Source organism: Strix aluco, chromosome Z, assembly GCF_031877795.1.
Source record: "Strix aluco isolate bStrAlu1 chromosome Z, bStrAlu1.hap1, whole genome shotgun sequence".
Lineage (NCBI taxonomy): Eukaryota > Metazoa > Chordata > Aves > Strigiformes > Strigidae > Strix > Strix aluco.
Genome location: NC_133971.1, coordinates 72,927,620 through 72,939,948, shown reverse-complemented (window position 1 = coordinate 72,939,948; position 12,329 = coordinate 72,927,620). Strand labels below are relative to the sequence as shown.

The following is a 12,329-nucleotide window of genomic DNA, read 5'->3' as shown; positions in this document are numbered from 1 at the left end:
CTGAACTGTTTTCCCCATACTAGAAAGTATATTATATAACTAGGCTTGCTAACAACTAAAATACTACTCACAAACTTAAAATACTACTACCCTACCTTCTTCTATTCCTATTTCACTTAAACACACTGTGATTACGGTTCCAAGTGAAATAATTCAACATTGTTTACATTTGTCTATATGTATCTTGACACAGCAACAGGACAGGCTGTTTTTTTAAGTACCAAAAGAAGTGCATCACTCGGCTGCCTTTTAAACCTAATCAGACTTTAAACTAGAATTCAGTTAGGAATAAACTCCAGTTCAGCAAGCTCTAATCCACTCTTCAATCATCTCCAACACTGAGCCATAAACAGGTCACCAGTGGAGTTTCATAGGGGCCTTTACTGCAATCTGTTTTATTAATATGTTCAGCAGTACAGCCTGGATAAGACAGCAAGCAGTCAATAAAAAAGCTTGCTCCGTAAGAGAATTCAAAGTAAAAACAGTGGCTGAAGAACTGCAAAGAGACCTTACAAGTCTAAGTGGGCAATGAAAAGAATTGTATATAAACAAAATTTACACACACTGGAAGTAGCTATCCCTAGCCTCAATGTAAAATGATGGCTCTTGAGCTTACAATCATAGTTCAGAAGAACTCAAATGTGAAAAATGACTCCAGCAGTGCAGCATGTCACGGTAGCCAAAAGAGAAATCAGATTTTGGAATTTTACTAAAGAAGCAAGAAAAGAAAAATATCCAGAAAACAATTATGTGATAATATAAATCTCTGGTTCACCCATACCCCAAGAACTGCATGTGGTTCTACTCCCCTCATTTTAACAGACTAAGTTAAAAATTTGCATTTGAGGGAAAAGCAAAGAAGACAATCAAAAAAAGCTATAAAACTGTGTAGGCTGGGACTGCCCAACTTAGAAAGGAGTCAACACAGATGGATTATGGCAGAAATATCAGAGTACATTGAAAAAGTAGCTAGGCATCAATGACTTCATCTATTCTGAGAACTGGGGGCCATCAGATAAAGGTAGTGGAAACCAGGTTCAAAGCAAACAAAGGCTGGTTCTGTCCTACACCTGGGACAACCGCCTCCCCACAACAGCACACCCAGGGTGGAAATGCACTAGAAAGCAGTTTTACTCCTTTAGAAGAAGGCATGGGTGTCCTGGAGGGCAAGTCGAATACACATCAGCCCCACACCCTTGTGTTGATGAAGGCTACACCTCATACTAGGATGTAATAGTATGACTGTAACCAGCTAGCTGATTAAAATAAATTGTTCCTGTTTCTGTTCCCTTTGCTTGGCAAGAAAGAAGATGTTGCCAAAGTGGAGCAAGTCTCTAAGTGACACCAGTAAGATGATCAGGGAATCAGAGCCCACGACATACCAAGGAGAAGCTAGATTTTTTTAGTTTCAAGAAGAGAAGGACTAATGGGAGAGGACATCCGATTCCCAACAAAGAGGTGATTACGGAGAAGACTAAGACAGACTCTTCTTAGAGGCACACTGCACAAGAATAAAAGGCAAGCAATCGCCACCAGTGCAAAAAAGACCAAGTCCCAGTTAGTGAAGGAAAAAAATTCTTCACAATGAGGATGGGTCAAACACTGGAATGTGTTGCCCAGCGATGTCACACAAGATTACCTCCACAAAATACTTAAGATGGAAATTTCACAGAATCACAGAATCATCTAGGTTGGAAAAGACCTTGAAGATCATCTAGTCCAACCATTAACCTCACACTGACCATTCTCAACTACACCACATCCCTAAGCACTATGTCAACTCTACTCAAACACCTCCAGGGATGGGGACTCCACCACCTCCCTGGGCAGCCCATTCCAACGTCTAACAACCCGTTCTGTAAAGAAATGCTTCCTAATATCCAGTCTAAACCTTCTCTGGCACAACTTGAGGCCATTACCTATTGTCCTATCGCTTGTTACTTTGTTAAAGAGACTCATCCCCAGCTCTCTGCAACCTCCTGTCAGGTAGTTGTAGAGGGCGATGAGGCCTCCCCTCAGCCTCCTCGTACCCCAGTTCCCTCAGCTGCTCCTCGTACGACCTGTGCTCCAGACCCTTCACCAGCTTCGTTGCCCTTCTCTGAACATGCTCGAGTAATTCAATGTCCTTTTTGTAGTGAGGGGCCCAAAACTGAACACAGTCAGAGGTGCGGCCTCACCAATGCCGAGTACAGGGGTAAGATCACTTCCCTGTCCCTGCTGGCCACGCTATTTCTGATACAAGCCAGGATGCCATTGGCCTTCTTGGCCACCTGGGCACACTGCTGGCTCCTGTTCATCCGGCTGTCAATCAACACCCCCAGGTCCCTCTCTGACTGGCAGCTCTCCAGCCACTCTTCTCCAAGCCTGTAGCGCTGCTGGGGGTTGTTGTGGCCCAAGTGCAGCACCCGACATTTGGCCTTATTGAAACTCCTACAGTTGGCCTTAGCCCATCGCTCCAGCCTGTCCAGGTCTCTCTGCAGAACCTCCCTACCCTCGAGCAGATCAACACTCCCACCCAAGTTGGTGTCATCTGCAAACTTACTGAGGGTGCACTCGATCCCCTCATCTAGATCATCAATAAAGATGTTAAACAGGAGTGGCCCCAAAACCAAGCCCTGGGGGACACCACTCGTGACCGGCCATCAACTGGATTTAACTCCATTCACCACAACTCTTTGGGCCCGGCCATCCAGCCAGTTTTTTACCCAGCGAAGTGTGTGCCCATCCAAGCCACGAGCAGCCAGTTTTGCCAGGAGAATGCTGTGGGAAACGGTGTCAAAGGCCTTACTAAAGTCAAGGCAGACAACATCTACAGCCTTACCCTCATCCAATAAGCAGGTCGACCTGTCGTAGAAGGAGATCAGGTTTGTCAAGCAGGACCTGCCTTTCATAAACCCATGCTGACTGGGCCTGATCAAATTTTATATTTGCAAAAGCACCGGTTGCAAGTTCAGGTTGAACATGGGACCAACTTGCAAGTACTTTAAAAGCCATGGCCTATGAGTAATCATAAGGACTGATCTGTTAAACTAGCTGTTTTGACAAATACATGCTGAAAAATCAGGAATGCTTCCTGTCAGCTGTTGTTCTTCCCCTTTCTCAAAGGAACTATGTGAACTGTTATTGCCTAAATAGCTACATTCAGAGTCCAACTAAGTGTGATGCAAAAGACGAAAATTGTAGTGTTTGACATAATTGCCATTAGATATCTTAGAAATCTTACCTCCAGTGGAAAGATAACCTCATTAGTTGTACTCAAAGCAGTTATTTTTAAAATAACAGTACTGTGAAGTTTTCTGATAAACGCCAGTTAACCTAAAATTGTTTTTAAAGGCTTTTACTGTATGCCAACGGTGACCTACTATCAAACCTAGAAGATCCTATCTTCCATTTCGCACAGGAGACACAATGCAATTTTACCGCTTTGCTACAAACACTTAAGTGCCAGAGTAGGGCGGAAGGAAAGGCAATTGAAATACTCAGCTTGATTTGGTGTAACAGCCAGCAGAAAAGCATTAAGCTTTTTCCCCCAGAATCTGTTGTGACAGAATGGTACTGCACATTCACAAAGTATCTTCCCTCTTCCTCTTCTCCCTGCCCTCAAAAATACCAGGACATTTTTTTTTTGCCCACTTGAACCAGTCCATAAGTACATCAACAGGCATTTGGCAACCTAAGTTCCAACAATGCAAGCGAAGTTTAACATTGTAGGTGGTAGGAATGCATTTCCTCTCTCCCTCCACAGTTCTGTAAGGAACCTGAAATCTGGTAGACCCAAGGCTAAAATGCAAGATGATCAGGCACTATTTAACATGTACAGTGTTTACACTGTGACATACTTTTGGATTAAGTTGTATATGGAGTTGACATAATAGATAGTATCTGAAAATATGGTTATCTAAAAGCCACAGGGAGACATATTTCACACAGTGCCCTGAATCTGTCAGATAAATCCTTCACAATAATAACGCTAGCCTCAAGCTTGAATGTGGTTCAAAAGTCGAGAAAGTTGAGGTCATTACTCTAGTCTTTCCTCCCCATTCAAACTGGCAACTCTAGTTGTGGCTGAAATGGCTGCACTGGTGATACAACTGTACTCATTTAGCAACTCAACACTGCAGAATAGGCATATTTTTTTTAGTGAGGAATATTATGTCCCAATCAACCTTACCATTTTCTCTTTTTAAGTAAAAACAGGTTTTGCATTTCTTATGTATCACTGTCAACTGTAAAATGCTCTCAAGACACTGACTGCAGACCCCCAAAACCTTAAGGATTCATGAAGTTTTTCATTCCAATAATTAAAATGCAAGTAGGAAAAAAGAAAAAAAATTAATTTCTCTTTAAATGGCTTTCAACAGCACAACCATGCTACTCATAAGCTGTAGAGAGCTAACTAAACTCCTTAATTCCATTCTATTTAACCCACTCCTGAAGAATCTTCTGTCAGTAGAAGATTCTGTCCTTTGCCAGAGAGCATTAGAAATGATCCCAAAAAACAGTCCAGGCTAAAACTGACATTTAACCCTTGTACAACCAGTTAACATAGTGCAGTCTGGGAATTTGTATACTTTTCTACAAGAGGCAAGGTACTGAATGACAGGTCAAAGAGATCACAACAACCCACCCAAAGAGAAGGAAACTTAGCTGTCACCGTTGGGAGAGCAGAAACCCACACACTGTAGTAGTTTATATAGTCTTGTCAGTTGATTCAGCAGCAATGAATTTTTCTTTCTTTGGCTGCCTGCCACTGAACAAGAGCTAATCTTGCACCTAAACAATCTAGTCATTAAACTCACAGGAAGCCTTATCTTCTGACTTATGACATAAGATGACAGAGCTGGTGAAAATAAAGAGGCACTGCCCTAATAGCCAAGGGCAGCAACCCTTCAAGTACAGCAGGATTTTAACACCCAACCAACTCTACACCTTGGCACTAGCACTTGATACATCTGCTTTGCCAGCCATGGACATCACAGTGAGGAATCTGACTTGGACAGTGTAACACAGAAGAGAAACTTAAGACCACACAAAATGTCCTTATTCATTCTGTCTTCTTGACACATATGAAAATATCTGAATCAAGTGCATCTATCCTAAATGAATCCTCAAGTGCTTGCTTCTGTTGCAGGTATGCAAAACTTAGTAACCATTCACTTTAAAGTAATTTTTCTGAAAACAGTGTACACACAACATCCTCTTAAGAGCTAACCTTTGAAATTCTTAAAAAAAAGTAAAAAAATAAAAAACCCCACAGAGAAGCAAGACAAAAAAAAAAAATGCCAACCCACAAACCAGCCACAAATATGCCAAAAACATTATTTCCCAACTCCTGTTCAGTCAGCAGATTGAAATGCAGCAGCACCTCAATTTAAGCACACAGTTACGCAATTAAACACTGCAAAGTGCCAAAGCTGAAGTTGTGAAGGAAGCCTTACCATGGCCATTTATGGACTCAGATGCAACATATTCAAGTGCAAAGCTCTGCAGTACAGCTGTTTGTGCATGGAAAGTTCACCTCAATTAAGTCTGTTTATAGCATCATTCAAGTCCTGACTAACTTTGATTTAGTCAATTAGATTACCAAATTAAATGAAGAGGGAACTGCTGGTGCAACTATATCAGTACAAGAAGTCAACATACACAGGCAAACTGCAGCTACCTAATTTTATCGAAGTGACTCCACCTTTACAGTGATGTACGCACCACACTGCAGAAACACTGCTGCGGTGTCATTTTTTTTCAATCAGGAGGCCAAGCACTCTGAAAGGCTTCACACAGATTGCAGCATCCACATAAGAGGCAGGCCTTAAAAACATTAAAGCTTGTTCAGTGGAAGGTTTCCCCATCACTGCATTTTTCAGTAACAAAGATGTTGTCAGAAATGACAATTTTTCATGTCCCCTGATGATGCCTTGCTAGCATTTGGTTATAAGCCATAAAGCAGGAATAATTTCAGCCTGTCAGGAGTCTAGCTAATGCCCAGTTTCCCCCTAGAGAGAACTCCTGTCAAACGTAATGAGAGCTCCGAAGGCCCTCTCTACAACATAATGAGCACTTAGGCCATGCTGGTGATTAGCCAGCAAAAAGCATCAATTTGAGCTTGGCTACTCCCTTGGGGCTAGACGTCACCAGTTTTAATAAGAATTATGATTACTATCTGCCAAAAGCCTCCTCACAACTTATCACTAGTCGTGGAAATTCAGAAGAGTGTCATTGTAGGTTTTTTTGTTTCCTGTAATCTAAGACCACCTACATACTGAACTTTAACACCATTTAGCATCCTCATTGCAGGCTTCTAAATCAAGAGTCGTTAACATGAAGGTGCTATTTATTGGAAATTAGAATTACTTAACATGTAAAAGCATAGTGTCTGAGACTCATCCAGGGAAACATATTTAGGCCTTGAAAAGCTTATTCTTTTCTTAACAGCACGCACAAAGCAAGTGTGCCTTACTCCCCCCAGCTAGAACCAACATAGGTATTATGCTCTGTCATAAATCTTAAAAGCTTCCGAAGTATCGCTGCCTACTGGATATGTAATTACAGTTGCCATACATACAGAACATTAAACCCCTGCAATACACAGATGTTAAGGTCAAAGTGGAAACCTCAGCTTTGACACTCTTTAATCTTGTGGGTTTAATTGATTTTATCTAAAGTTAATTTCTAGTACATTTATTGAAGTCACACATTCTCTTCAAAGATCTTCTGAAAACAACATCCATTTCATGCCAAATGTGACTCCTATACAGATGTTGGCTTCCTCACAGGTTACAGTGTGAGAAAAATGTTTAGGGGAAGAAAAAAAAAATCCAGGAAAGAAATCTCCAAATCACAATGTCTGGAAAAGCCACCTCACACTAAAACTGACATTCTTCCAAAACACAAGACAACTGATGCAGCTACAGTACAGAAAGAATCAAGTCAAACACTACTCTAATTGTTCTGTCTACCTATTCGGTGTATCACTTAAATAAAAAAAAAAAGAGGTTGTCGTAGTACTACTTCTTTTACCAGCATTTTGGATTCAAAGAAGCATACCTCTAGAAACCAAGAGAATACCTACCCAGCTCTGCAGACAGAAAGTTATCATGGAATTACAATACTACCTTATCACATATAATATTTTTTAGGGGAAAACAAAACAAAAATCAAAGAGTTCAGTTACAAAAGCAAAATTCAACTCTGCAATTCACTTGTTTAATGAAAGTCTTTGAATATACTGAAGATCCGAAGCCTGAACTAATCAATTTCTTCACTGTGCCCTAGCCGGTCAGCCATGCTCTTTAATTTAATGAAACAAGAGTTTTAGATGAAACAGCACATACACATCAAGAAAGAATTGTATTGTTGCACTTTGAAATGTGTCCAACTGTGCAACTTCATCTAATGATAATTTTTTTTAAGAGGCCATCGATTTCTGAAGGACTTATTGTACCAGCATCTTGATGAAAAAGTGAATGTCAGCATATCTACAGAATACTTACACCCTGCCATTAATGCTTTATTTGGCAGACAATGACTACTCAATTGAGGGTCCTCTGGGCTGAGCAATCATTTAGCTTTTCTTCTCTTATGAGGTCCTTAGTGTCTTGTTCCAGTTCAACGCTCTTTTTTATTCACCATTATAGTGGCCGTAAGTGTGAATTTTATGGGAACCTGCAAACTCATAGTCATAACTACAGCTTTCCAAGTCACTAATCTTTTCATGCCTTTAAATGGGACAGATTTGAGCAACTATCACTACATATGCTACACACACATAGACCAGTTCTATATACCAAAGACTTTACTGCTAACAAAATAAAACCATATAAAGCACTGAACTATATTTTTGAAGCCACAGACACAAGACCTTTCCTATTTTTGTCAACATCTTTCAGGACCAATACCAAGAAAGCCTTGCCTCTCAACCTAATTTATACTTCATTTGACAGCAGGTAGGCAAAGGTTTACTAATCACAGATACAAATCAGCCTATTGATTCAGGTACATGATACAGTCATCTGAACATAAACAGAACAGCTACATTTAAATGCACTAGACAGACTGCAGATTTTGTGGTATAGAAAACAAAATGCCTTACCTGTTTGTGCATTTCAATGTTTAATCCATATGACATTTCATAATACTGCAAATAAAGGAGCAAACATTATTCTCTTATGCTGGTTTACACTGTATTAGGAGATATTAACTGAAGAAAAATCAAATATACTTACCATCACATAGTGCCTCTGCATTTCTGTCTTTTCGCTTGCCAGTTTCTCACATTCCAATTTAAGGCTACAAAATAGATCACACTTTAATGTAACTGTTATGTCATTTGTTTTGACATCTACCCACTTTGTATTTTGACAGAGCAGCTAATTAAAAAAACTCATAAACTAACACACAAGTAGAGAAAGACTTAATTCATACTTTAAATACAACGGCTGAACAGGAAATTTAGAAGGTATTTCATGGGTGCTGTACGAGACCCAAACTGTCTCCAGAACCCAAACATATCCAGTCTTCATGCTTTGACAAAGAGCTGCTATAAAGTGCTACAACTTTCAAGTTATAACAAGATCTGAATTCCTCTGAAGTACTTCTCAGTAGTAAAATAGAGGTATTTCTTTGTATATGACATTTAGTAAATTACTGTCAAGTAACACCACTCACATTTACAATTACAACTTGAGTATGTCTATAATTCTTAACCTTAAGTACTCTCTAGCCGATGTTGTCTTGCCCACAGCTTGAAAAACAGTAACTTTGACTACCATTTACTACCAAGTTTCTTTTCTATTTTTGTTTTCATAAATGAAAAGAAGTTGCATTTGGCACTTGCGTATCTCATCACTAACAATGGTACAATTCCAACTACTTTCACTCAGGGCAAATGCCTTCGTTCTCTGGCAGACTGATTTTATTTTTTTAGTGACACTGGTAAGCATCACTAGCAAACAGTGTGCAAGCCAGCATTTTTCACTTACAGCTGTGATACTGAATGTTAACAGTTTACACTGCATTTCTAAAATAATAAATGGCTTAAATAAGATACTTAAGACTAAGACTACAGTATCACAGGTAAGAAAGCAGAAGCCTAATCAAAACCAAGCGATTTCTAATGGGGAAACCTGCAAAGCTTTTATTCCTATCCAGATCTTGCAGGTGCATTTAAGTACAAACTTAAGGAAGATAAATGCCCCTTAACGCCATTGCCCTGTGTATGCAAGAACCCATACCCCACATCTCTGTAGGGACCTCAGCAGCAAAGCACAAACGCAACAAGAACGACTGGAGGACGGCAGCACAGCAATCAGAAACACATCACGTCAACTTTGTGTTCGTACTCCAGTACTGGTGTGCTTTAACAATCCTTCTTGGGTCTTTAAGCACTGCATACTGGCATTTTATTAATCTTTGCATTAACACCACACACAAATGAGCACACACGAGAATTAGCTTCCTTAATGCTCAGTGCTATAGAACTAGCGCAGGTCTTCTCTCGATGTACTCGAAGAAAGTCCTCCACATAAGCATCCCCAACAAATACTGGCTGGTTTTGGTTTGGGTTTTTTTTTTTTTTCTGTTTTTTTAAATGCGTACAAGCGCTCAACAGCTCCGGCTTCGAGACGACCGCCCCTCCGCCGGTGTCCCGGCGGCACACCGGCCGGAGGACCCGCACAGGGCAGGGCCGCCGTCTCCTCCCCAGCGCCCCGTCCTCCGGGCGCCCCCCGGCACTGCCGTGCCCCCCCCCTCAAAAAACCGGCCGGCGGCGGCGCCGGTCCCCTCGGCGGGGCTCAGCCGCGACACAGCACGCCACCGCCTGGCCGCGGCCGCTCAGTGCAGTCCCCCGCGCCCGGCCGGGGCGGCCACCCCCGGCCCGAGGCGGCCCGTCGGCGCTCACCTGTGGTACTGCGCCTGGAGGAACTGGAACTCCTCCTTGATACGGTCCAGCGACTCCGGGATGGTGAATTTGAAAGGCTGGCCCGCAGCCTGGTGCGGGGTCTGCCGCGGCAGCGGCCGGCACGGGAGAGAGAGGAACGTTCAGAGACAGCGCGGCCGCCCCGCGGGGAGGAGGCCGAGCGGAGGGAGGGAAGGAGGGAGGGACAGCCCGGCCCGCCCCCGCCCCGGGGCGCTGCGCACTTGTTACCCACCTTCCCGTCCCTCATCTGCCGGGGGGGGGGGGGGGCGAGGCTAACCGCGCTCCCGCAGCCGCTCCGACCCCGACCCACCCGCTCCAGCCGCCGCCGCCTCCTACACGGCAGCGGGGCGTGCCGGCTCCTCCCCGCCGACCCCCGCCGGGGGGGCACGGCCGGCCCCGGCCCGGGCGCCGCGCTCGGCGGGGGGGGGGGGGGGGGGGACGGGGGGGACGGGACGGGGGACGACGGGACGACGACGACACTGCCCGGCTAGGCGGCGACCCCCCCCCGTCGTCGTTCCCAAGGCAAATAAGTTGCCCACGAAACAAAAGGGGTCGGGGGAGGGGAGGCAGGATGCACCGCTCCTCCCAAGAGGGGACAAACTTGTGAAGGCGACCGCCCGCCCCCGCCTCAGCCGGGCGGGGGAGCCCCGCCGAGGCGCACGCCGCCGCCGCCCCGCTCCCCGGCCGGCCCCGCGCCCCCACCCCCGCGGAGCGGCCGCCCAGGCCGTACTTACGGGGTGCCGGCTCTGGGGGAACATGGCTCCGGCCGCGGCGGGGCTCCCTCGCAGCGCGGCTCTCGCGGCGAGCCCCCCGCGCTGTCCCGGCTTCACACCCGGGGCGCCGAGGGGGCAGGAGCGGCGGCACCCGCCGGCCGCCTTCCTTCCCTCCGCCGCCGCGGGCAGGAGCACGGCGAGGCGCCGCTCAGTGTCCCCGCCACGGGGACATCCTCCGGGCGCCGCGTCCTTTGTTGCTGCTGTTCCGGGGAGGGCTGGGGGTGCCCGGCGGAGGCGAACGGGCCGCCTTCGGGACGGTCACCGCCGCTCCACGTTCCTCCGGCCGGCGGACGGCGCCCGCAGCGCTCGGGCGCGGCGGGACGGAACGGAACCCGACGGGGCGGGTGGGGGGGACGGACGGGACGACGACCGCGGCAGCCCCGCCGCTCTCCGTCGCGGGAGTGAATAATCAATCCCCCTCTCGGGCTCGCAAGTTGCCGATGCGATGGTAAGGCCGGAAACCCCGGGCGGAGGCGACTCCTCTCCCCACCTCTGCCTCTCGCCAAGAGGGGAAAATCCAGCCGGAAGAAGCGGGACGCGGTCTCAGCGGCGGGACGGTCGCAAACCGGGGCGGCTCGAGAAAGTCTCCAGGGAGGACCGCGCTGCTCTCGGGCGCCGGCGGAGGGGCCAGGTCATCGGCAAGATACGGAGCAATGAACAACGGAGGAAGGCGGGAGGAGGAGGAAGAGGGCGGAGGGGGGCTCTGCGCAGCCGGCCCCGATCGGAGCAGCTCCAGTAGCACATGCACGGAACGCAGGAGAGTAGAGGAGGGGGAACCACACACGCAGCAGACACTCTTCCGTTAGTTGCAGAGAGATCCCCAGCACAAAAGAATAACAAAAGCCCTCAAAATGCCCTCTGGCCCGACCGGCCAAGCCGCCCGCCCCGTCGGGGGAAAAAAAAAAAAATAAAAAGAAGGAAAGGGGAAAAAATAAAGGTAAAAACGTCCGTATCGGGGCTAAATCAGACGTGAAGCTCCTTCGCGCAACGGTACCACTGCAGCCTCCTCCGGGCGGGCGCGCATCGGGGAGCTGCGTGTCTCACCAGAGCCCCCCGAGCGCGGTACATCGCGGCGGCAGCAGCATCCTCGCCTTCCTCTTCCCCCTCCTCCTCCTCCGCGCTGCCCCACGGCTCCTCGCCGGCCCGGGATAAAGTTCTACCCGGCTGAAAGATGCGGACCCGAGCAGCTGGAAACGCCTTCGGCCTCCTTTCCCCCTCCCCTCCGCGCCGGCCGAGGGACAGGGGAGGCTGGGGCGGGCGCCGGGCCGGGCCGGGCCGGGACGGGAGCGCGGCCGTGGCCGAGGGACGCGCCGTGCCGCCCGCCCCGCTTACATTAGCACGCGGTTTCACACTCCGCCAGCTAACCAGCCGCCCGGCCACGCCCACGCCGCCGCGCGGGGGGGCGGGCAGCCGCCGGCGCCGCCCAATCGCCGGCCCCGGCACCAACGTGGGGCCGTGATGAGTCCCGGCCCCGCGGACCAATGGCGAAAGCCCGAGTCCCGCCGCCTTCCAGCCTGTCGCGGGGACCCGTTTCTGGCGGAGCGGCAGGAGCGCTCCGAGCTGGCCAATGGGCGGGCGCGGAGCGCGCAGAGCGGCGGGGAGGAGGGGAAGGTCGGTGGGAAGGAGAGTGGAGCGGCTCAGCT

At 47.6% G+C, this 12,329-nt stretch overlaps 1 protein-coding gene across 3 annotated transcripts in view; it reads right to left on the bottom strand.

The window, feature by feature from the left end:
- LOC141918900 (transducin-like enhancer protein 1) overlaps window positions 1-11,979 on the bottom strand; it is an 85,338-nt gene extending 73,359 nt beyond the window's left edge. For all 3 annotated transcript variants that reach the window (XM_074813838.1, XM_074813840.1, XM_074813839.1), the window contains exons 1-4: window positions 10,648-11,979; window positions 9,896-9,996; window positions 8,223-8,286; window positions 8,090-8,134 (exon numbers count right to left, since the gene is read on the bottom strand). In XM_074813838.1, the coding sequence (XP_074669939.1) occupies window positions 8,090-8,134; window positions 8,223-8,286; window positions 9,896-9,996; window positions 10,648-10,671 (234 nt within the window). In that variant the 5' untranslated portion in view covers window positions 10,672-11,979. The remainder of the gene's footprint in view (window positions 1-8,089; window positions 8,135-8,222; window positions 8,287-9,895; window positions 9,997-10,647) is intronic.
- Between the last annotated feature and the right edge of the window lie 350 nt (window positions 11,980-12,329).